The 26,540-nt window shown below is 41.1% G+C and overlaps 2 protein-coding genes across 3 annotated transcripts; one reads left to right on the top strand and one right to left on the bottom strand.

The window, feature by feature from the left end:
- Nucleotides 1-16,735, top strand: UPB1 (beta-ureidopropionase 1). The gene is made up of 10 exons (XM_072145423.1): nt 1-218; nt 1,774-1,945; nt 6,821-6,908; nt 8,564-8,658; nt 9,979-10,140; nt 11,091-11,260; nt 12,502-12,583; nt 12,694-12,736; nt 13,086-13,240; nt 14,340-16,735. Exons 1-10 carry the CDS (start codon nt 37-39, stop codon nt 14,421-14,423), a joined length of 1,233 nt encoding a protein of 410 aa, XP_072001524.1. The 5' UTR covers nt 1-36; the 3' UTR covers nt 14,424-16,735.
- GUCD1 (guanylyl cyclase domain containing 1) lies at nt 16,424-26,276 on the bottom strand. 2 transcript variants are annotated; one of them, XM_072145445.1, is made up of 6 exons: nt 26,064-26,276; nt 24,627-24,711; nt 21,046-21,154; nt 20,644-20,735; nt 19,205-19,446; nt 16,424-18,920 (listed from the first exon to the last, which is right to left on the bottom strand). In XM_072145445.1, exons 1-6 carry the CDS (start codon nt 26,140-26,142, stop codon nt 18,829-18,831), a joined length of 699 nt encoding a protein of 232 aa, XP_072001546.1. In that variant the 5' UTR covers nt 26,143-26,276; the 3' UTR covers nt 16,424-18,828. The 2 variants fall into 2 exon arrangements, with proteins under 2 accessions (XP_072001546.1, XP_072001538.1); XM_072145437.1 differs by having other exon boundaries at nt 20,989-21,154; nt 26,064-26,272.
- Between the last annotated feature and the right edge of the window lie 264 nt (nt 26,277-26,540).

Genomic DNA, 26,540 nt, shown 5'->3' with positions numbered 1-26,540 from the left:
ATCTCTCATCCCCACACTCCCGGGCAATGACCCTACATGCAGGGAGTGGGCTGTGCCCTCAGTCCCGCCCTCAGCACATACTCCTCCGGGCCGGCTCTGGATACTACACTAGGCACCATGTCAGGAGAGCTGCGGTCTGTGGAGCAAGTCCTGGAGAAATACATTCCCGAGGAGGAGAGACGGGAAGTATGGAGGCTGCTGTATGGGAGGGAGCTGAGGTCAGAGGACACACTCCAAACCTGAAACTTCTAGTCTATATCTATCTTCATATACATATCTATCTATGTGTCATATATTAGATGCATATCTGTTGTGTATCTTTCTACATATCTATTATCTATCTGCTATTATTTATTTATTTGTTCTATCTATATAACTATTATTCGTCATATCTACATATGTATCTATTTATATATCTGTCACATTATCTATGTATGTTTCTAGCTATCTAATAAGCATTCACCTATCTATCTAGAAGTTAACCAGTCTCAGGGTACGCTCTCACATACCATTAGTGCTGCGTTTACAAGCACAACAAGGGGCTGTGCCTGGGCCCAATATCATTTGTGCTTCCAGTGATACGCATGTGAGTGCTTACCGATCGTATGTATTTTAGTGCAAACACACATTCATTTGGGCCACGGCACACGCCCATTGCGCTAAAGATGCACTTGTAAACACAGCACTAGCAGTACATGTGACCGTACCCTGAGGGCGCGTTCACACGTTGCGCTTTGGTTGCGTTTTCATTGCGTTTTCAAACTCATTACAACAGCTGAGAAGAGGTGATTTGCCTAATTACATCACTATTTACATTTGTTAACGCATGTGTTAACAAAACACATGCGTTAATGTTGCGTTTACAATGCGTTTTGTAAACGCAAATGTTAACAGTAATGTAATTCGGCAAATCACCTCATCTCAGCTGTTGTAATGCATTTTTAAAACACAATGAAAACGCAACCAAAGCGCAACGTGTGAACGCGCCCTCAGGGTGATGCCACACATGGTGTTTTGAACCTGTTTCTGGTCCGTTTTTAAGCAGTCATGAGTTTTTGGCAGGTTTTTCCAATTATCTTAATTAAAACTGGCCAATTTTTAACGCATGCATGCTACTTAAAAACAGACCAAAAACGTGTTCAAAACGCCATGTGTGGCATCACCCTCAGGGCGCGTTCACACGTTGCGTTTTGGTTGCATTTTCATTGCGTTTGAAACGCATATACAACAGCTCATGTGATGTAATTTGCCTAATTACATTACCGTTTACGTTTGTAAACGCAATGTTAACACATGCGTTAACAAAACACGTGTTAACGCTTTGTTAACGCATGTGTTAACATCGCGTTTACGATGCGGTTTGTAAACGGAAACGTTTACAGTGATGTAATTAGGCAAATCACCTCTCCTCAGCTGTTGTATATGCTTTTAAAACGCAATGAAAACGCAGGTCAAAACGAAACGTGTGAACGCGCCCTCAGGGTGTAGTCACATACATGTGACATGTGTTTAGAAACACAATGCAGGTGCCCGGCGGGGCAAACCTCGGGCCGATCTCACATGCATTTACATGGAAGCGCATCCAGTTGGTAATGCAATGGAAGTGCATTTATGTCGGGCCTAGGCCTGGCCTCATTGTGCTTCTATACGCAACGCAAGCGCTACTTTTGACTGAGAATTTCTCCTCATGATAGGGAACACTATACTCATTTAGGTTCCAGACCACACTATTCTGACAATTTGGTGAAATATGTATATATCTGATTTTTCCAGAAGCTTAGAGCTCCCTGGTTGTGCCGTGGAATCTGCTTCACAAAAAGGATTTGAATTGAAGGGATATGTGTTTGATGCTGCTGCAGAACAACTCAGAAGGCCTCGGGTAATCCGAGTGGGATTAATACAGAATAAAATCCAGCTCCCAACTTCAAGTCCAGTGGCTGAGCAGGTTTGATACTCATTATCGGTATAAAATATCTAACCGCAAATTATATAGCAGGCCCTATTTCTGGACATGTTTGCAGAAAGTCTTTTCTGTTATTATTGGCGCGTCAGTGGGCTTCACATTCCGATGACACACGGACTGCAAACAACGGACCATCTGTATGTTGTTTGCAGCCTACAGTTACACATGTGCACAGGCAAACGCAGACAAAATCGCACCCCCGGGCGGGCCGTGGCCCGATCGCATCGGCGTTTCTATGGAAACGCCTGCAAAACACCAGCGGCTCGTTCCCGATCGCAGGCGTCTCTATGGAAACGGGCCATGGCCCGCCCCGTTGGGTGCGGTTTTGTTTGTGTTTGCAAACGCAGCCAAAACGCAACGTGGGACAGCGCCCTCAAGCTAACAGGAATTTAACAGGAAAGATGCATCAAGCTGTCTGCACCAGATCTCTGGTGTCAAAACCTGTCCGAGGGCGCCATCCCACGTGCTGTTTTTTGGTGTCTTTAAACGCATCCAAAACGCAAGTGGTAGGGGTTTGGGCCAAAACGCATATGCGTTTCCAATGAAACGCAATGAGATGTATGCGTTTCATTGAAACGCATATGCGTTTTGGTCAAACCACCTCAGACTTCCATTTTTGGATGCGTTTAAAAACGCATATGCATGAGGCTAAATTAACGCAAAACACCATCTATGGGGGCTCGTTCCCGATCGCAGGCGTTTCCATAGAAAAGCTGATGCGATCGGGCCGAGGCCCGGCCCGGTGGGCGCGGCTTTGTTTGCGTTTGCAAACGCAGACAAAGCGCTACGTGTGGCACCAGCCTGTGGGAAGGAGCCCTGAAGCTGTTTTGAGTCACGTTCTAAAGGCTTTCCCTATGATCACATGCTGAGGGTGCATTCATGCATGGCTTTTATCTGAAATGCATGTGTTTTACATGTTGGCTTGGTTGTTGCTGGAAGTGCAATAGGCTGTGTTAACATTGGGAGCCATCTGCTTACACTTCCAGCAATAAAGGGAACCACTTTCAAACCAAATCAAATGTGTTACCTCAGCATGTAATCACAGTTAGAGGGATAGCTTCAAACGCAATAAAAATGCACCATGTGAACACGGCCTGAGGGTGAAGACACACATGGCGTTTTTGGGCCGTTTTTACTAAGTGCGTTTTCAGATCGTTAAAAACGCATCCGGTTTTTAAAAACGCATGCATTTTTGCGTTTTTAAAGATCTGAAAACGCACTTAGTAAAAACGGCCCAAAAACGCCATGTGTGTCTTCACCCTGAGGGTCCAGTGAAACATGCGCGATCGGCAACAAGCACCCAGGATTTTGCATTGTGCACGTGCAAAACACTCAGATTACTGATTGCAAGAGTTTCTCTGGAAACACAGATGCGATTGCATGGAGCCCTGTCTGTGGGCATTTGCACTGCATTTGTAAAGTTGTGAACGCAAACTAAGGGTTTTAGACAATTTTTAGACACTTTTCTGACTTGTATGAAAAAGGGGTGTTGCCTCGTAAAAGGGTTACTAGCTATTAGTCTAGGCCTAGTGAGGTCTAGTTTGTAGTTTGTCTATATTGTATTTTCTAGCGCACTGTTTTTTTATGTGAGGCTACACCCTCTTTTGATAAAGGATACACCCCTTTTTCGGACAAGTTGGAAAACTGCTAAAAATGGTCTAAAACCTTCAATAAATGTGGCGCAAGCTATTTAAGGTGCAAATTAAAGTACCCCCCCCCAGTTCTAAACTACTCTAGATAAGTCATCCAACATGATTTATCTAGCGCAGAATAAGGTCCCTTGCACACAAATGTTTTTTTTTAGGCTGTGTGCTACCTGTACTGTACTGTTTTAATATGGGAAGGCCACAATCACTTCAATGGCCAATACAGGCAGTCCCCGGGTTACGTACAAGATAGGGTCTGTAGGTGTGTTCTTAAGTTGAATTTGTATGTAAGTAGGAACTGTATATTTTAAAATTGTAGCCGCAGCCAAAATTTTTTTGGTCTCTGTGACAATTGGATTTTAAAAATGTTGGGTTGTCATAAGAATCAGGATTAACAATAAAGCTTTACTGCAGACACCTCTGATAACTGTCATAGCTGTTTATTGTTGCCTAGGGCTAAAGTACAGTAAATTACTAATATCCAGTGGTCCGTTTGTAACTAGGGGTCGTCTGTAAGTTGGGTGTTCTTAAGTAGGGGACCGCCTATACTGTCATCCATTCAAATGGCCATATTGCCCACCGCATGATGCCAGAGACATGCGACCGCTCCGGTGGCATAAGATATATCCTATTTTTTGCTGTATTTGTGGCACAACCAGCTGACTTTCTGTGTAGAGGGGTGAGGAATGATCACTAACCCCCCACATCCTTGCCATATGCTACGCCCAGGAGAGCATACAGCTGTGTGCATAGGGCCTAAGACCTGACTCTAAGGTGGCCCGTTTACTGTATTTTTTATACATCTAATTTGTTTAAAATAATGCTCTTTATTGAAAGTAAATACATAAATTTGACATGTATATCCCTCAAATGGGAAGGTATAAATGCAGTATATGGGGGACACAAGTAGCCCCAGATGAAAAATAGGGCAGCCCAGGGTCCTAATAGTATTGTTAACAGTATTAGCAATGCAGTCAAATGTTAGAAGGGGATAAAGTGGCAGTAGTGCAGTAAAGGTAAACCATACACAAAACTGGAGGAACCATCCAGTATTCAAAAATTCATATTGCTATTGCACACTTACCCGCAAACATGGTAAACTGACACTGAGCAGATCAAGGGAAAGCCAAAGGGTACACTATTAGGACCCTGGGCTAACGGGGTAGCCATTGGTCTCCTGTGCTGCCCTATTTTTTATCTGGGGCTACTTGTGTCCCCAATATACTGCATTTATACCTTCCCACTTGAGGTATATATATGTCAAATTTGTGTATTTACTTTCAATAAAGAGCATTATTTTAAACAAATTAGTGTTTTTTGACGCTCTGGTTCTTTTTGGTATTCCTGAGTATACAGTTGGAGAGGCATATATGATCTGTGAAGGAGTGTAGGGGTTGATTTGGTTCTGTTGTTGTACTTTTTTTACATCTCCCTAATTTTTAAAGCAATGTAAACGCAAGTGACTTTCAGGGCTCTTCCACACCTGCATTTTTTTTTCCACATCACTGATTTTCCAATGAACCCATTTTGGCTTATGGACACATACAGATTTGTTTTCTCTTCCTGGCTTCAGTGATGAATCCCATTTTCAGTGCTAGAGTTTGATCTCATCATAAGGGGGCACAAAAACATCTGCAAACATTTACTTCCAGAACCCAGATAAACTTGACATTACTTGCCAGAATTGCACACAACTTCTTCTTTATTCCAAAATTGTGGTCACAGGATGAAGATAAAAAGTACAGCCGGCGGCCTAGTCATGTGTGTTCATGCTTTGTCAAAGGCTTATCCCGTGACCACTATTTTGGAATTAAAAGCTGTGTGCAAAAACTGCAGTTTGTTGTGAATATTAGGGAAGTTTTCTCTGCCTGAAGGCGTGAGATGAAAGTCATTGGCAGCTCCCCTGAAAGCTTATCTCCCTTGAGATCAAAAATATTTGGTGTGTCAAAATCCTATCCAAAATCAAGCTCTCCGAATATGTGCCACTTGGGTGGAGTCATGAGGTCCCATACATGTTAAAGGGGAGCCCAAGTTCAATCCAAGAAATACGGCCATCTTCAGAGTGCACAGCTGTGTTAGCAGGAACCTCTGTCCTGTTAGATATTTATAGAGCAGGAGGCTTCTATCACTTTGTGCAGGTCATGAGGACACTATGGATTGTGTTACACTGATCTTCACCAATGCCTCTGTATGATTTGCTGAAGGTCCTAGAAAGCTATGCTAAATCACTACATATAAAGCCACCTCTGATCTTTGTAGCAAATATTTTTTAGACTGATAATTCTTAGTAAATCTGTAAATGAAACCATAGCATCATCTTGTTTATTATTTTGCTCTTATAGCAGTAAAATTTATTTTTACTTAGAAATATAGTTCATATACGAGTTGAGAGTGCATATATAACCTGTGCTGTGTAAATGGCATCAGACAGCAGAAGGGAGATCATAGTGAGCAATATCTACTACAACAACCTCTTGGAGTTGTCCCACTAGAGACACTTTATTCTCATTCATCATGATCAGGGTGTTTACACAATAATGTAACTGTCCTTATATGGATAGTGAACTCATTGGGGACCTCCCTGAACGTACACTCAGTGTAGGCTGAGGATGGATGCCATAAAATTGTATCTGCCCCCCATAGAGTATTTTAGCCTCCACTATGCATATATATAGCTCCGAAGGAGGAATCAACTGTCTTTTCATTCTGTATTTTCTACAGTATGTGAGGTATAATATGCAGAAGGAAGCAAAATGGATGCCTCTATTTGCCAGTATATGTCTATGTACAGTATATGCTCAGTGTATACACAGGGAGCTTTCCTGGCATATCATAAATATTTATACATTAACTGTGAGATGTGGAACATCAATAAAAAAAAGCCATGCACGTCTTATGATGGACAACTTCCCATACATATTAGATAACTGATGCCATAACTTACTATAGAAAATAAAGACAACAACCTTGAGACCGAAAAGTGTGGAGGGTGCTCGCAATTCATCAGCCCTGGTCCGGGGCTCACCATGTATCCAATATATTGCGGCACTGGAGCAGTTAAACGCACAAGGAGAGGTTTATTTCTAAACGGATGCAACGTTTCGATCGCAATGCAATCTTTATGAAGCAAGCTTTCTTTTCGTTACATTGTTGCCAGAACTTGACATGTAGTTTCATTGTTATATAAGGTGGATTGTTTTTCCTTCCCCAGGTAAATGCCATACACAAGCGGATTGCAGAGATTGTGGAAGTAGCAGCTATGTGTGATGTAAATATTGTATGTTTCCAGGAGGCATGGAGTAAGTATCATACAATAGACATAAGTTCATATGAATAAAATCTCATTCACTGAGATATCCAAGAAACATTTCATTTTGTGTCCTGAATACACCCAGTGACAGATAACTGTTCTAGTCAGCAATCTGTGCTATGCAGGTTAGAGGTGTCTGTCAAGTGAATGTGTAACATGCCATTATTTTGTAACTTACTGTTTACCCTGCAAGGGGTCAAGGATAGCCACATATTCTAGATAGCTCCTTCCTCTTTATGTCAGGAGAGACTACTGCTGAATAAAACAATCCTGGCGCTCCTTAACGACCAGGCCCTTTTTCATTTTTGCGTGTTCATTTTTCACTCCCAACCATCAAAAATCCATAATTTTTTTATTTTTCCGTGTCTTCTGGCGCTAATAACTTTTTCATTCTTCAGTATACAAAAGGGGTCCATCAGAGCTGCAGGGTCTAATTAGACCCAGTACAACTCTGATCAGCCCCACCAGGCTTATAAAGACCCAAGACTATCATTAAAACTCACCGTCTGTCTCCCCAATGATGTCATGGAGAGCGACAATCACTGCCAAGATGGCGACACATGTGTGATCAGTCCAGGTCCCTCTGTGTAGCCTTTGAATTGTGTTTCAAATCCAATTCAAATGCAGCTCATGAAAACAATCTTCAGATAGCTTATTATTTTAAGATTGGTAGATGTCTGAGCACCACAACAAACCCCCCAGAGATTGCTTCTTCCGCTTACCAGTAACATCAAGTCCATTGGTCTTATGACTTTTTAAATAAACTGGATTTAGCTGCATTAGAACAGCCACAGGAGTATGCTTGGTAAGAAGTAAAGAGATCACCGTTTTCATTTAAACACTATTGGGGCGAGGCCTGCCCTGGCCGATTGCATAAGCTTTTCTATAGACAATACAAGTCACCAGGGGCAGGTTGCCAGTGCGTTTATATGCAAACACATGCGATTGGCCATAGCATGCACCTGTGTGCTTTGATTCCGCATTTGTACGCTATCCTGTGACGGCACACTCAAGCTACATTATACAAAAGAACAAACAGAGGCATTTGAAACATTCCATAATTTATTTCTATGACATCTGATGAGATCGTATGTAGCCCTTTTCTTTGCCTCTGAATTCACATATAAGCTCACATATTTAAAATCTAATAAAGTTAAATGAAAAAAAACCCTAACCCTTTTTTTTTGCTTTGCTTATAGTTTTTTTTTTTTTCCCTGACTTGGTACAAGAAAACATTGAAACTTGCTATGTCTAAGCTGCAGGAGCCATGCAGAACGCATGCGTTTTTGGATGGACTGCTTAAAAATTGACCAAAAACGGGTTCCAAACATTGTTAACATCGCTTTAACGCATGTGTTAAGTCAGTTGTTAACATTTGCTTTTTGTAAATACAATTGTTAACAGCTGTTTAATTAGGTAAATCTTTTATCAGCTGTGCGCTTTTTAACGCATCCGTTAAGGGCGCTGTCCCAAGTTACGTTTTGGCTGCGTTTGCAAACGCAGACAAAACCGCACCAACACCAGCGGCTCGTCCCTGATCGCAGGCATGCATTAACGCAAACAAAACACAACGTGTGAAAGCAGCCACTGTTTTCAGTCTTGCTAATTTGGTTTGTCCTAAATTTCCTATAATATTTTTCTCAGCAATGCCTTTTGCTTTCTGCACAAGAGAGCGACTGCCGTGGACAGAATTTGCAGAGTCGGCTGAAAATGGAATCACTACTAAGTTTTGCCAGGAGGTAAATTAATAACAGTCATTTTAACATTTTATATAGTTATATTACATGGTGTTAGTTATTTTTTTATAGTTTATTTATGTGCTCAGTGCACAAGTGATGAGTGAGCAGGGGGACACTGTTTAACAGTCTATAAAGCCCCTTAGGCTCATTAGCATGATTTAAACGTTGATTTTAGAAGGAAGGAGACCAAAGATAACAAATATAAGATAACCACAATCACAGTGCCTGGATCTATGCGCAAGTCTCCCTGGTTTATCATTTTTAATTGTGATGGTAGATTTCATTTAATCCTATGTACAATAAATATATAACAGCAGTAAATATAGCTCCCATGCAAATGTGTAACTGCTGTAAATAAACTGCAGATATCACTAAACACCAACAATGACTATACTGCACATATAAATATATATACATATATACCAGTAGACAATATACCACATAGAAATAGCAGCAATACATATACTGCACATCAGGGTTATGAGAGGTTGCACTAACATTTTTCCAAAGGAGTAAAAATACTCCAATTGCCATTTTTGAGGAGTATTCTTAGCCAAGGAAATATGAAGTATGACATTTTTAGTAATACAAGTAAACATATTAGTTAAGTAATACAAGCTAACTTATATGCATATATAGTGTTAATACATGGCTATTTATGCAAGAAAATCATTACAGCCAATCTTTTCTGTAGTTATATAGCCAAGTTAAGTTAATGCTAGTAATCATGCATAAACAAACAAGGAGTGCATCCCCCCCCCCCCCGGTCAGACCATGACTGGTCCCCCAGATGACACCATGTCTGAGCCCCCCCCCCCCTCCCCCAGATCAGACCATGTCTGAGGGGATTGCTCCCCAGATCACACCATGGCAGTAGAGGGCTCTGGCACAGTTGGAATCTGACATATTGACTGAAGTGTGATCCGTTAGTACCTAAGGGTACCTGCACACATTACGTCTAACATGGCAATTGGTTGCCAAGAATTTCTGTGTGTTAAATCTGCATTGTAATACTGGTGTTATGACAATCCCATACACACATTGCAGTAAATAAAAATCATCCTCATCAAAGAAGTAACATATCACTTAATACGGTGGATCTTGGTACAGAAATCAACCAGGTTATTTCCGATGTTTGTATTACTGTATTCCTACCTGGGGGGATATATAAAAAGTCATGCAAGGGAGATGCCATAAGGCAAATGCTTCAAATGAAAAGCTAAGGAAGTGAAGTTATATAATAAAAATAGGGACATTATACTGTGGTGCCATGTTATTTTATAACTTTTTGTATCCATTAATCCCCTTTCATCCTTTCAGATTGCAAAGAAATATAACATGGTTATTGTGTCTCCAATCTTGGAGAGGGATGAGTTGCATGGAGAAACACTATGGAACACAGCTGTGGTCATATCTAATACAGGAGCTGTTCTTGGCAAGAGCCGTAAAAATCACATCCCAAGAATAGGAGATTTTAATGAGGTAGGATTAGAACACAGTACATAGTAAACTATGGAATGGTTGATTAATTATATGCCATCATCTGAATCCATAAGGTCTCATGGTCACAAATGTGTTTTAGAGCAATGTGCTATCCAATTTTTCTAGCACATGGCCCCATTTCTTTTGTATGGGCTCATGGCCCCATTTCTTTTGTATGGGTTAAGAGCCGGAGGGTGTGAATAAATATATCCTAGGTAACTTCCATGAGGTGTCAGTCATAGGTTACTTACATCTAAACCAAACCAGGGATGGAGAAAACACCTTCTTCAGCAAACTCCCATTTTATATTGGGAAATATTTCCCAATACACAGTAGATGATGGGCGGAGATTTGCCAACATTAATAAAATGTTTAGAAATGGCTTTTTGATGGACTTATGTACAACATGGACCATTTGTATATTATATCTTTAAATTTTGTTTTTATTATGGCATGAGAAGTATTATGAGTATGGAGACAAGAATAGCCCTGCAAAATAAAGATATTCATAGCCTGTTTAGACTCAAGTCTTGTGTTATTCCTACTAAGTATATACAAAATATCATGCACGAGAGATACCACAAGGCAAATGGTAACTCCCAGCTGTCTAGTATAGCAGAGGAACAGCACAACACAAAGGTTCATGAAAATAAACTGCAGAATTGATATTCAGTTGGGAAAACATGTGGATACTTCAAGCTTAACTAAACTTTGAAGTCAAATTACCTAAAACAGTAGTGCAGATGATTATAGTAAACTTTGTAGAACACTTTTTCATTTTAAATGCAGTGTTCAAGTATATGGTTTTTCCTAAAAATGACTGACCCAGGTCTTCATGACATGGTCAGGATAGATTCTTAGCCACTGGAAGAAGGTTCCTTCTGAATTACATTAATACCAAAGTTTATTTCTTTACATATATTTCAAGTTTTATGTTCTTTGTATTGTAGTCCACTTATTATATGGAAGGGAACACGGGACACACAGTATTTCAGACTGCTTTTGGCAGAATTGCTGTGAACATCTGCTACGGAAGACACCACCCTCTGAACTGGTTAATGTACAGCTTAAATGGAGCTGAAATTATATTTAACCCTTCAGCCACTGTAGGAGAGCTCAGGTAATAAATATGGTGTAAAATTACATTTAGATTTAAAAATGGTATTTAGTGAAAGGGAAACGGCACTTCATATTTAACGTAAAGCTTAGGATGCAGTTGCATCTAAAGAGATTATTTGCTTCAATTTATGTTTAGATAATTAGCTTTTTTGTAGCATTATAGGCAATCCACGGGTTACATACGTTCTGTAGGCATGTTCTTAAGTTGAATTTGTATGCAAGTCGGAACAGGTATATTTTAGAAAGTGTAAATACAGCCAGGTAGTGTCTGTGACAATTGTTTTTTTTTTTTTTTTTTTTAAATTTGGGTTGACAAGGGAACAAGGATTAACAACAAAGCTTCATTGCAGTTGATCATTGCAGCCTTGAACTAAAGTACAGTAAATTATAAGCATCCAGAGAGCTTAATCAGAGGTCACAGTGGTCCATATGTAACCAAGGGTTGTCTGTAAGTTGGGCGTTCTTAAAGGAAACCTACCACTGGTAATGGTAGGGTGAGCTGGTGCCGGAGCTTACCTTTGCTAGTGTTTTAAACCACTATATCGCGGTTTAAACACATTTTGATGAACAAACCCGCTGCTCACAGGCTCTCCTTCCCTTCCTTCACCATGAGCTGGTGCTCGGTATTTCCATCTTACACCTACCACTTCAAGTTGTAGGTTTCCTTTAAGTCACAGAGCGCCTCTGAGCACCTTGGCTTAGATTTTATTCTCTCCCCAACTACTCTTCCAGTCCCTCCTGCTCTCTGAATGGGTGGCATTATGCATTAATAATGGGGGAGTGATTAGCAATTTTTAGAATTCTATATTGCCGAAATTGCGGCATACAAGGTTATAATAAAAGATGTTCAGAGAAGAAGGATTCTTCAGGAGTTTGTAAGTAGGACTAGAACATACAAGACAGAATGTAAATTAATAAACACAATGTAAACGCAATGTGTGAACACACCTTAAGCATCACTACAAAAAAAAACATGAAATTGGTCCAGGGTACAATGGGTGGGCAAAGAGTCCTTCCCAAATGTGTAAAAAAGAAAGCCGCATTCTAAGACTGATAGTTTGCAGTATGGAATAATTAAACTTTTAAGTTAATCATTTACAAACGCAATATAACCTAAGTATGTGATCAAGGCTGAGGCCTTTGTAATGCTTCAAAGACAAAGGAAAAAACGTGACAGCGCATCGTGTGAACGTGGCCTCAGACTTCGGATGTAGCATTAACCTCCTCTCCATCTGTTTGCAGTGAGTCTCTGTGGCCCATAGAAGCAAGAAACGCTGCCATTGCCAATCACTGTTTTACCTGTGCCATCAACCGTGTGGGAACAGTGAGTAAGAGCTTGTCCTGCCGGGCAGATTCTTTCATCAAAACAAAATGTTTGTATTACAACCAGAACGTACAATTTCTGATAAAATTATTTTGCATTTTCTTTTTCAGGAACACTTTGATAATGAGTTTACTTCTGGGGATGGCAAGAAAGGTGATTTAAAATAAGATTGTTTTCTGCATATGAGTTAATGTGACCTGAAAAGCATTTATTTTCTCAAACTTGGAGGGGTATTTCCACCTCGAAAGGATTGTCTCAGGAAACATTGCCACTCCTTTCCAAAGATTGTGCGTGGTACTTCTGTTCTATTCACTTGTAAGGAGCCGAGCTGAACTACAATACCCCACACAACCTGTGGACAGATGTGGTGCCGTAACATGTGAATGCAGCCTGAAGGGGAGGGATCGCCTCAGTCCTAAACCATAAATAAATCTCTGTATGTATTTATCTGTATGCCATTTACCATGATACCCATGTTAATGGAGATTTTTCCTCTCGTCAGCCCATCACGACTTTGGTCATTTTTATGGATCCAGTTACGTTGCAGCTCCTGATGGCAGTCGTACCCCTGGGCTGAGCAGAGTGTGTGATGGTCTTCTGATTTCTGAGCTGGACCTTAATCTTTGTCGTCAGACTAATGATAAGTGGAACTTTAAGGTTGGTCCAAGCAGCAAATAATACATATCTTTCATTCCTACAAATGTGTTACACTCCTCTCTTGTTCCTTCATTACATAAATGGAATGGCCCAGGATGTGGCATAAAGTCAAGGAAGATTTTCTGTGAATCTGCATTAGAATGAAAAATGAAGTGATCTGAGCTACTTCAAACATGTCATTTGTGGCAGGTGTTTGAAACAATGCCAACCTTACCTTAGGATTTTCTTATGCATTGATAGTGGGAATGATTAAGAAAGGCTAGACATTAAAAAGGGATCTTGAGAATTTTTTGAAATTATCAATCAAAGTTGTCTGTGGAAGATGTCAAAAATTGTGATGAAAACATTCCGTATATATACACTTGAGTATAAGCCTAGGGTACAGCCTCACCAGTATATAGCCAGCAAGCACATCCCCCCCCCACCCCAAAAAAAAAAAAAACTCTGTACTCACCTTTCTAAGGCCCCCCCACAGGTCCTCTTCTGTCTTCAACTCATGACAGCGCACACACCGATGGTGCGCACTCACTATGATGCGGATCTGGAACTGAAGACAGAAGAGAACCTGCTTGGGAGGGTGTGTGGGTGGTAGGTTGGGTAGAACAGAGGTTTTTTTAACAGACTTAAAAAGCAGAGTAAGGTTTTTTCAGCATTTTTTGTTTTTGCTGAAAAATCTCAGCTTATACTCAGAGTATATAAATTAATTGCATCATATATGACCATGAGATTGAACAGTTGTGTGCAAGAGGCCTCAGGAGGGTTTCACACAAGTATATCATATGTGCTACCCATTAATTCAGCAGCAAGCGCACATACCCATATACATTCTCTAGCACACGGCTATGGTTTGCACACTAGTGTGTAGCCCACGGCCCAGCCCGTAAATTATAGTCCTAGTCCAGCCCAAGTTTGCAGGTGCAAGCAGTCTATTCTCCTGCCATTGGTGCATGTGACTGTCAGCTTTTCCTTCATATTGTTTACTACCATTTTTTTTCACTGCATGTGGGATTAGTAGTATTTCTGGCCCATTGGCTGCTGATTGAAAGGAATTTTACTGCACGTTGATGTAAAATAATACTTTATTTCTTCTTTCATGCAGATGACTGGACGCTATGAAATGTATGCTGCTGAATTAGACAGAGCTGTGGCACCAGATTTCCAGCCTAATATTGTGCGGGAGTAAATAAACAATGGTCCTTATTCAAGCACGAAAGGATGTCACTGTAATATCACTGGAATCCATACATTTTTGGATCAAATAGGTTATTCTTGTGTGGAATATTTCAGATATTAATTCAATAGTTTTCAAAGTAGCAGTATTGGGTATGAAGGTTATTTCCTTTAGGGTGGAATTTACAAATTGGTGTAGGAACAAACAATAGGATACCCATGAATTATGGATTATGATAGTCCCATTTCACAGTCTGAATGCAACTCATGCATCCTTTGACTGCATTCTTTTTCTGTGCTTGATGAGACTTCTTAATGCAATATAAATGCAGAGTAGTTGCTGCTTTCCTTGAGTGTTACAAGACAATGTATGAAATAGCATTCCCCACAGCATTTTGAATTTGCCATTTTTCTCTAGCTTCTTTGTTACACAGTTGCTTCTTCCAATTGGTGGCTACAGAATGTATAAACAGCAAGTCTCTTACTTTACAAGGCTTGTAAAGTCTCCAGAGTGTCTCATTTTGATATGGCAAGGACAAATAAGTAAGCCACCCAAGAGAATACTTCATATAAAGGTTAGATATTAACAATCCTGTAAGTTAACAGCGTGAGAAGCTGTGCACTTCACTACTCACGTGCAAATATGAAGAGAAGACAAATGACAAAAAACTAAGGATTGATCAACCATTTAGAGTATTAACGGCCTAACCAAGAAAGTTTCCCAACTTCACTTCAATGGAAAATTTAAGGTAAAAGTTTTAGATACTTTAGTCACTGGGTATAAAAACAGCTGCCAGGAGTGCCTGAGAGCAGCTTATTTCTTGCTCTCCGCCGTAAACCCATGCAGTCCTTTACCCCTCTTCTATAATGAAGGACAACAGTGAGTCTGGTAGGAGAGTATACATTTATTTTTACCACTGGGTAAAAGTACTAAAATTGTCTTGAATAATGCCAACTACTCTTTACCAAAAATGTGCTCATTGCATTTGCCGCTTCAGTTTTGCATGACGTAGGTAAAAAACAAACCACCAATAAAAGAACTTTAGTTCTTAGTACAGAGAAACCAACCAAAATTGCACTGAAATGTAGACACAAGAGTACGGTATTCACATAGCATCACAGTGAAGAAATCATTAAGGCCTAAGAAAAACCTGCCAGGCAAGTTAACCCATCCAAAATAAATACTTCCTTAAAAACTATGATTAAAAAGTGTTGGCCTTACCCATAAATGGTTCATTTCCATGGCTACCATCTTAAAAAAAATAAATAAATCAGTTTGTAAACTTATATGCAAGTCACCTGATGAGAGTCCAATGAAATGAATGGGGTCTGGTATATGCAGTGCTTACAGCACTGCCTTGCCTCCCTAGTCTTTGTTGACAGGTCTCACAGCTAGGACATGCTGCTGTGTGGAACATTAAAAGAAAGCTCTGTTACAAAATTGGGCACTTTGTATCATGTGACCAGGGTGATGTCACCTGAGGTCCTGATACATTTGCAATGTCTACCTATGTATCCGATAACCTGTAATTGCATTTGTCCTGTGGGCATAAATTTGGAATGAGCAGTGTGCCTGATTGAGAGGCTTTGCCTGTTTACCAGGATATTTATATATTTGCAGTGGGTAACTGCAATTTGAATTCAAATGATAGAATAAAAGTTCTGTCAGATGTTACTATATTTTCAGTACAACACATGAAATCACAGCAGCCTCCATGGAGGATGGGATGGAGTAGAAGTCCATGAAGGTATGCTGTTATTTCATGTGATCAGATACATGCATGGGGTAGATGTTGCAAACTGGGCAAAATACCTTAGATGACATCACCCTAGTCACATGAGAAGAGGCATGGGACGTGGAGATGTAGATGGAAAGGCTGGCTGAGCAGGACAAGCCCCCTCTGATTCCAGGTAATATATGGGGATGTACGAGAAACTGTTTTTGTAAAATGTGGTGACAGGTTCCCTTTAATATCCTCAGATGACTGTGTAGAAATAAGGTGGAATACCTAAAATCTTTAAAATTAGATTTATTTGCAGATGAATGTATGAATAATTCAAATAAATAAGTGACAGCAGGCACTACATTTGTAAAAATCAAAAAAAGCGACAATGTTCATTAAGTATGAAAATGTTTGTCACAGAATGTAAATGGTGTACATGGCCAATAGTAGCTAGAAATCAAGGTTAATGCTTATATAAGTAAATGCCAAACCAGTTGGTGAAAAATACAACTTGTTGCAAAACTATTCATATCCCTTGATCTTGTCCTCATTTTTAAATGTTAGACACACTTAAATGTTAATGTTGCTCAATCACATAAAATATCAGGTATTTGTGAAGTTTTAAAACAGAAAAATGATACATGCTCTGAACATTTGACTTCGTGGTATTCAGTCAATCCGTAAATGGATGGAGTAAGGCACAACAGCTAACCTACCAAAACATAGCTATATACCCAAACTGACAGCCCATTAATATCAAACAAGTAACCATTGATATATTTGGTGATTTTTTTTTTACACAGTCATTCCTATTTTTTTACAAATTCATTCATATTTTAAAGGGTAATAAACAGTTTTACAACATTTGTCCACAATCGGTGAAATTTAGATAATAATTTTTCTATATTTGGTGGATATTCTAATGTATTTAGAGTTGGGCCTATTGCCCACGAGAGTGTCTGATGTGTGAAACCAGCATAAAACTCACATTGTGTGCTTGCTGTACAGTCTGACATAACCCAACAGACTTGTAGTTGCCAATGCAGCTAAAGGTGGTCTTACCAAGTATTGACTTAGGTAAACTGTATAAATATAGCATCACACTTTCCAGTTTTTTTTAAATTTGCAATAACTATGTAATTTTCTATACACATATACTTGATGCTTTGTGGTAGATCAGCAAAAAGTGTTAATAAAATAAATTTGAGTTTGGCTGTAACATTTAAAAATGAGGCAAGGTTCAAGAGATAGGAATACTTTTGCACCCTGCTGTATAGAACAGAAACCACGCTCCTGTGTATAAAAGCTCTAGCACTTGTGATGCCCTTCATGTTGTGACTTAAAACAAAATCAAGACCGAAAGTAAAATACCATTACTTCATACAATACCCGATCGGTAAGGTCCAGACATGTAAGCCATTCATATTTATACAATCCAGTTGACACTGGTCTAAAAAACGCAAATACATGAATACACATGGACTATAGTGTGAATAATGGGTAGTGAAAAGCTTCTTATATTGGGTTTCCAAGGTTATGAAGCAATGCACAAATCTGAAACCACCATGTGCAATGACAAGAAACTTTCAGATGAATTTAAATTTAGTGGAAGAGTAGTACCACCCAAAATCAGTCCAGTTTTCAAAGCCTGGTGTGGAAGATCTTGGTCAAACTAAAGAGAAGCTGAGCTTAACCTGGCTGTACATATCAGGGATGAATACCCAAGAAGTGTATGCTCACACATGGCACACTTGTTGAGTTTTCTGCAACTGGTCCATTACATCTAAATAGTGCTTGTATAAAACAAAATAGTAGAAATAATCCACTAAGCAGTATGAAAAAAACTTCCGTTGCAGAAATTGCAGCCAAATACAGTATGTGAGTATACCCTTAGGCTACATGCACACTTATGATTGTTTAGTGCTACTTTTTGGCAACCAATTCTGCAGATTTATTCCACAGATTTCAGGCAACTTCACACTTGACCATACCTACACCTGGGCATGGGACTCCGATCTCAATATTGATATATGAGGCAGAGTTCACAGCTTCCCAGATTAGCAGCAGCGCAGTCATTGAAATCTGTATGTATCGGCTCCACTTCAGATCAGGGAAGCATGAACCTGCAAGGTGTGAAGCCACCCTTCCTTGCTCTTAGCAAGTACATGAAATCCACTAATGCATTACAGGGATGTTAAAAATCTGCAAAATGTGCATGTCCCCACACCAGATTCTGACTTTACTAATGCTCTTGTGACTGAGGGGAAGCAGAACGCCAAATTGAACCCCCAACCCGCCCTTATACATTTCAAAATCTAGTGAAAAGCATTCCCAGAAGAGTGGAGGTCGTTATAGCAGCATGAGAAGTATACCCACAACCTATTAAAGCCCATGTTGTTAAAATAAAATGTCTGGATGTTTACATTCCTGTGTCCAGGTCCAACATATCCTTCTCTGTAAAATGGCCAGCATCTCAATTACCATATTCCCTGTATTACGCCATTCACAATAAATAACTCCCTCTAGTAGTGGATAGACGTAGCATCCTCTTTAGATGGATAGTGAATCCACCCATCACCCTTGGTTTTTCCTTTTTCCTGCAAACCCTATACATAGAAATGTCTCTGTAGTGCACAGACTGCAGAAATTGTTCTGCAAACAAGGATCTGCTTCTTGACAAGTTCCGTTCGGAGGTCAACTGTCCACATAGATAAAGAGGATATCCTCATCTGTACCATAACTACTGCGAGCTTCTTCAAAGTTGGTGATGCTTGTCCGGCACAACCCTAGGTATGAAGATAGTATTAAATGCTGTATAATGTAAAGAGGGTAAAAGGCTGAACTTGTGCAACTTGGGGAGGGGTCGTCAAAGATTAGAAAAAACAAAAACACAATGACAGAATTGTGGCTGTTCATTGGTCTGGTATTGCAATTCAGCTCCATTTAAGTGACTAGGGCTGATCTGCCATACCAGACAAGAACCATGAAACGGTGCGACATTGTCTTTAGTGGGATCATTAATGTTTTTCTAATCCTGGACACTCCCTTTAATTAAAGTAAATGTACTCACTGTCTGCATATCCCGGATTATTGTAGAAAAGACTTTCAGAGGATTTGTTGTAGCCACAAAGCACAATAAAATGGCCCTGATATTCAATACTTTTGCAGAAGCACTTTTGCCCAATGGGAAGGAAACAACAATATTTGACACGGCTAGGACACAGGTCACACAGGAGCAGAACAGCATTTACTAGAACGATGGCAACATGTCCCTTGGAAAGATGATCCTGCAACTCTTGTATTGTTACACTTCTGCAAACAAAAGATAACTATCAGAACTATACTGCATAGTATGTACATGGATCTCAGGTGACGTACATGTAGGTCACAGGTCGGTGTGGGAGGGTTTGAGAACACTTTGCCCAGGCCATATACCCATTGCACCACACAAATAATTTATTAAAAAATGCCAAGGACATTGTATGTTACATTGAATAGTGCCATTGAACATAAAAATAAACCCTTCTACTGTTATAGTGACAAGACAAAAAAATTATAGTGGGATTTCTCATCTGTATTGGCAAAGACAACCAAACATTATTATCCATTTTCTTTGGCAATGCCCAGCGTCACCATATAAAGATCTAGCCCTCGTTCTTGTGAGGGATAGGGATCTCAGCAGTCGGACGCTTAGAAGTCAATCATATTGTGGAAAAAGGATAACTTTTAAACTCTGACCAAATAGATAAGATGACAAAATCCCATTGTTTTCATTAATGGGATTATTGCAGAAAGGTCCAAACCGAACATGCTGCTGTTGGAATTATAATTTTTGGACCAGTTTCAATAGTGGCTCACCTGTTCAAAAACTCTAAAGTGAATCATTTATTATCTTCTTTAAAATCCCTAACAGGTATATAATTTGATACGCAAATGAAAACAGCATGTAGACCTACACGGTTCACCCGATAGAACTTAGTCATGTCCCCCTCTGTACAATTGCCGGGCCAGTCCATCATCTCTCGTTATTAAATATAAATTGACCTGCGTGCCACAACTAGCTAGGAAGTTAAAATTCACTTGACAACAGGTCGACTCTGGTACTAAACTATTTGCACTTCTTAGATTAACCTCTTTTAACCTAGTGGGTTTATAATTGATCTCAAAGTAAAAGAACAAACATCGTATGGCTAGCCTTAAAGGATTTTCCAGGTTTGTGGTAGCCATAGATTGCCCAGTAGGTTGCAGAGGCTACTGGGGTGTGGACTAGCCCTAGTTCTGGCCAGGCTAGTACACGCCCTAGTAGTATCTGCAGTTAATTTGCATATTACTAAAATAAAGGGTTTTTGTTTGTTAACAAGTTAGGTTTCGGGATGATTAAAATAATAAGATTAGCGCAGAGACATGCAGGAAGAATCTATCATCAGATCTACTTCTGATACCTGATACCTAATGCTAGGTTTCCTTTATGCAGAGTTCATGACATTGAGAAGAAACTACATCTTGTACCTTTTTTCCACATTGACACCGTGGGCTTTGGCTTGAGCGAATAATTGGTTCACCCTGTTTTCCTCTGCATCAAAATGTTTCCTGTAGAATGACTATGGAGGAAAAAAACCCATCAATACAGTGCGAACACAGTGGTGAGTTTAGCCTAAGAATTTATTATTATCAGAGAAGATTTATGTAGAATGTGATCCATATGTTATACATATTTATGCAAGGAAAATTGGACACATATAGTGATGTGCAGTGTTGTGTGTAAATACAATGTCAGTAATGTGTTTAAAAAAAAGACATTATATAGTAACTAATCATTTCATGACAGTAATAGGCACAACATAGATGTCCTACTTGGTTCTTGTATCCTTTGTCTACTCCTAAAGTCTGTGTGCAGAACTGGTGCTGTACCGCAAAGTGATGCATCAGGTATGCCAGGTCAATAGTCCAAATACTTTTTGTGAGTTGGAGCTCCTGCATTGCATTCTGGAACTCATCTTCATTCAAGAGATTGAGGTACCTGCAAGATGGGAATTGGTGGTCAGAAATGTCAACGATACTGTATCCACAAACACTTTATATTGTGGAAGGAGTTGTCTGTGATGGATGCAGATGTACGAGTGCCAGGTTGTATGTTGACAGCACCACATAGGAGACTGCCCACGCTGTTAAATGACTATTGCCTGGGGGTGGAGCCATGTATCATATACACATGCATGTTTAGCGATCTAAAGAAAAAAATGTACATAGAAAAAGGGAGATACACCTCTATTCTGTATCCACTTCTCTGTGAATTGTAACCTAATCTTGCATAACAAAGCTGCTTATGGAATGAGCCATCTTTTCCAAAAGTTTAAATATGTTTAAAATAAGACAGATTGAAGCTGCTGCTTCTTTGGAATGATCTTATCCACACCTGAATAAAGTAATCAAAACTTGATATCCAACTTCCGAATCCCTATCTATCCTGCTATTGTGGGAAAGTAAGCAGGCCCCAACCCCATACCTGTTGAGATTGGGGTCAAGCCCAGAGGTCATACTACACTTTAGAGGAGAGTAAAAATACTTCTCCGGGCATTTTTGAGTAGTACTTACTAGGCATATTTAATTGTCAACCGATATGCCAGTATAATATGGTGGATGGTTATTTTTTGGGACGTGCTCTTAGCAGCATCTTATGTTCCCTCTATTATAAATCTTGGAAGTTCATTTAAAGTGTAATTAGAAATATCCCACCATCCTCTTCCACAGGATATTGGAGACTTCTTTAACAGGCACACAGCAGAGAGACATATTTTCTCTGAAAACCCCTCGCACTATTTGGGAGGGATGGGCAAGTAGAGACGGATTTACTGTTGGCTACACACAGCATAACTCAGGTGATATGTCACTGTTAGAAAAGGTTGTGATATTTGTAGATCCTAAAGTAAAAGATTTCTCTTCCCCCAGTATTGATGAGCAACAACTGTGGAAGGTACGCTAGCAGACGGATGAGATTTTGGTAGCCGATTTGAAATAGTGGGCGGGGTGTAACAAGCAGACACGCTTTAAATGACTCTCTTATGCCCCTGTAGTTGCCGGAATGGACCTTGGTTCAGCTGCCAGGCGCTGACAGGGCAACTGTGGGACACGGCTGTGTGGGAATAGATTTAGTGGAAGTGGGAGTTCTGGATTCATTGCCTCACAGCCTTCACTAACGGGGGATTCACACCATTCTCTCAGCAGGAAAGTTACCCCGCCTCAGGTTGTTGATGCTGTGCAGTAGTTAAGCCAGAGCAGAAAGCAGACAGTGTCAGCTCTCCTGCTTAAAGTATCGCACAAACAGTGGCTTACCAGCCGAGAATGGCACTGCCTCCGGATGCTGCCAGGATAAAGGTTTCTGCGTCACAGGGGGCTTCTACTCTGCTTCCTTTAGAGCAGTGGTGGCGAACCTATGGCACGCGTGCCACAGAGGGCACGCAGAGCCCTTTCTGTGGGCACGCGCACCATCTCCCCTGCCGTTTATACATAAATCCTTACAACTCCCGGCAGGCAGGAAAAGCTGCTGATCGCTCTCTCTCTCACTGAAGGCTGCGTCAGTGCCCGCCCCTCCCCCTCCTCCACTCCCCCTTCAGCCCGGGAACACAAGGAGAGAGACAGGACTGCCGGAGTACACTGCATCAGCCAGCTCCGAGTAAAGATAAGTGCAGCAGGAGGAGAGAGGAGGGCTGGGGCTGCTCTGTGTGTATGTCACAGGCAGCAGGCAGGCAGATTTGGGACACTAAACAACTATAGGTCCTTACTGTTTAGTGTCCCAAACTGCCCTGTATGACAGCTATTCATGGCCATATATATACTGCCCTTGGCCCAGATCTCTTGTTGCTGTGCCATGCTGCCAGTGACCCTGGGGTGCACCACACTACCCTCACTGACAGCATGGCACAGGTGCCCAGAGCTTTATATATATGTGGCCACAGACCTGTCATATGTGGTGATTTGATGGCAAATTCACCTGCCTGATTCCCTGTAACTTTGCTATTCCCTCAACCCCCACTCCACCCCACAACACACACTGTGCCCTACGAACCCAAATTGGATTCAACAATCTTTCATATTGCCCCTTTATGGGGGTAGTGTCCGTCACTGTATGGCTGTAGTGTCCGTCACTGTATGGCGGTAGTGTCCGTCACTGTATGGCGGTAGTGTCCGTCACTGTATGGCGGTAGTGTCCGTCACTGTATGGCGGTAGTGTCCGTCACTGTATGGCGGTAGTGTCCGTCAATGTATGGCTGTAGTGTCCGTCAATGTATGGCTGTAGTGTCCGTCACTGTATGGGGGTAGTGTTCCTCACTGTATGGGGGTAGTGTTCCTCACTGTATGGCGGTAGTGTTCCGTCACTGTATGGCGGTAGTGTCCGTCACTGTATGGCGGTAGTGTCCGTCACTGTATGGCGGTAGTGTCCGTCACTGTATGGCGGTAGTGTCCGTCACTGTATGGCGGTAGTGTCCGTCACTGTATGGCGGTAGTGTCCGTCACTGTATGGCGGTAGTGTCCGTCACTGTATGGCGGTAGTGTCCGTCACTGTATGGCGGTAGTGTCCGTCACTGTATGGCGGTAGTGTCCGTCACTGTATGGCGGTAGTGTCCGTCACTGTATGGCGGTAGTGTCCGTCACTGTATGGCGGTAGTGTCCGTCACTGTATGGCGGTAGTGTCCCTCACTGTATGGCGGGTAGTGTTCCTCACTGTATGGCTGTAGTGTCCCTCACTGTATGGGGGTAGTGTTCCTCAGTGCATGGGGGTAGTATTCCTCACTGTATTTTTTCCTGCTTTGTGATATAATTGGTGATGTTGGTCTTTCTTTAGTGGTCTGTTTATTATCAGTATGGTGATATTTATCTTGTTGTACTGGTAATGTTCATCATGTGGCAGTATTGTATGTCCCTTATAGAGCGCTATTGTCGGTAATTTTAGGCTAAATAGCCATGTTGGCACTCTAGGATTATTACAAGAACTTTGGTTTGCAGTTTGGGCACTTGGTCTCTAAAAGGTTCGCCACCACTGCTTTAGAGAGACACTAGGAAGAGGGGCCCAGGCCCTTTTAGTGATTCAGCTGACCCTTTCCACAGCGGAGTCTGAGGATTTGTACATCTAGCAGCCACAAACTAATGAAGCAAGTGTAACCTCAACCAATAAAAAATGTCACATCTACACTATTAAGGAGCTTTGTTACTGGCTGTGTCAGCATTTCATCAGTTCTTCTGTTTGGTGCCAGCACTCGCTGCCATCCTACTGAACCAAAAAGTATAATGTGTACAAATACAAGTGACACTTTTTATTTTGAAGAGTAAAACCGTGTCTATAACGCTTAAATGGGACCTCTCCTTAAGCCTACAATAGCCTTGAATATGGCCAACTTAAGTTACCAATACGTATATGAAAATATTTAAAAAAAAATCAAAGACTGAACAAAGAACATCATGCCACGATCAACTTTCTTCAGGGATCTACTTACTGCAAAACCATGCGAGCACATGCCAATCCACAATCCCAATGGTAAGACTGCTGGATAAGTGGTACTTTCAACTGGACATGATCACCTAAAACACAATGGGATATTAAGGGATCTTATTTAAAGCAATTTTACAAAAATTCATATTTGCATCAGACCCGTAGAACTCTATACATGCCAGCTCCCATATTCTATACACACTCGCACCAATTTAAAAGAGAAAACAAAAGTACAGTTTCCCGGGTAGAGGTGCAGCAGAGGATGGTGGGGGAGAGGTATGCTGCTGCAGAAGAAGTAGTTGTTGGAGGGGGAGGGGGAGGGGGAGGGGGGTGCTGCTGCAGTATAAGAGGTTAGACGGGTTGGTGCAGTAGAGGAGGATAGGGGGTACATGGATATATACAAGTATTATAGGGGACAGGTCTATGGGTGAGATGGAGCAGTAGAGGAGGATAGGGGGTACATGATATATACAAGTATTATAGGGGACAGGTCTATAGGTGACATGGAGTAGTAGAGGAGGATAGGGGGTACATGATATATACAAGTATTATAGGGGACAGGTCTATAAGTGAGATGGAGCAGTAGAGGAGGATAGGGGTTACATGATATATACAAGTATTATAGGGGACAGGTCTATAGGTGAGATGGAGCAGTAGAGGAGGATAGGGGTTACATGATATATACAAGTATTATAGGGGACAGGTCTATAGGTGAGATGGAGCAGTAGAGGAGGATAGGGGTTACATGATATATACAAGTATTATAGGGGACAGGTCTATAAGTGAGATGGAGCAGTAGAGGAGGACAGGGGTTACATGATATATACAAGTATTATAGGGGACAGGTCTATAAGTGAGATGGAGCAGTAGAGGAGGATAGCGGGTACATGGATATATACAAGTATTATAGGGGACAGGTCTATAGGTGACATGGAGCAGTAGAGGAGGATACGGGGTTCATGGATATATGTACAGGTATTATAGGGGACAGGTCTATAGGTAACATGGAGCAGTGGAGGAGGATAGGGGGTACATGATATATACAAGTATTATAGGGGACAGGTCTATAGGTGACATGGAGCAGTAGAGGAGGATAGGTGGTACATGGATATATGTACAGGTATTATAGGGGACAGGTCTAAAAGTGACATGGAGCAGTAGAGGAGGATAGGGGGTACATGATATATACAAGTATTATAGGGGACAGGTCTATAGGTGACATGGAGCAGTAGAGGAGGATACGGGGTTCATGTACAGGTATTATAGGGGACAGTTCTATAGGTGACATGGAGCAGTAGAGGAGGATACGGGGTTCATGTACAGGTATTATAGGGGACAGGTCTATAGGTGACATGGAGCAGTAGAGGGCGGCTCCTACTTTATAACCACATTCACTACCGCTACTAGAGACATAAGAGCCTGTGCAGGGTTCATTACTGACGGTTGTCTGTGTGCCGGGTGTCCTGGGAGTGAAGCGCGGCCTTGTCGGCTTCAGTATCATTGGTTGCGGGGCTCTTCATGACGATGAATCCCGGAAGCTAGAAGTTCCCTCATACCGGAGTACACAGCCTCCGTCCTCGCGTATCCGGGGCGGGACCACGGAGGGGGAACCCCGGGCCTGATCTACTGTGACACCGAGTGGGGCGGGGCCTGGCGCATTAAATGGCCGCAGCAGTGGTGTCGCGGTAGTTTGAGGACTGTGTCTGTCTCTTGGGGTCCCACTAGATTCATATATTTATAATGTCTTAGCAGTAAGGAAGAATATTAGGTTTTGAATTTATTGATTAAAATGGCAAAGGGAATGTGGTTGGTCCATTCATGAAATAAAATTGATGGTTTATCCATGTGCAGGGAGCTAGAAAGCATCTAAACTATTTGTTTGACAGTAAAATTGAAAAAGGGTCGGTCCCATCTCCAT

This window comes from Engystomops pustulosus, chromosome 1 (genome assembly GCF_040894005.1).
Source record: "Engystomops pustulosus chromosome 1, aEngPut4.maternal, whole genome shotgun sequence".
Taxonomy (NCBI): domain Eukaryota; kingdom Metazoa; phylum Chordata; class Amphibia; order Anura; family Leptodactylidae; genus Engystomops; species Engystomops pustulosus.
Note: the sequence above shows the minus strand (reverse complement) of the source record. Positions and strands in the feature narration are given on the sequence as shown.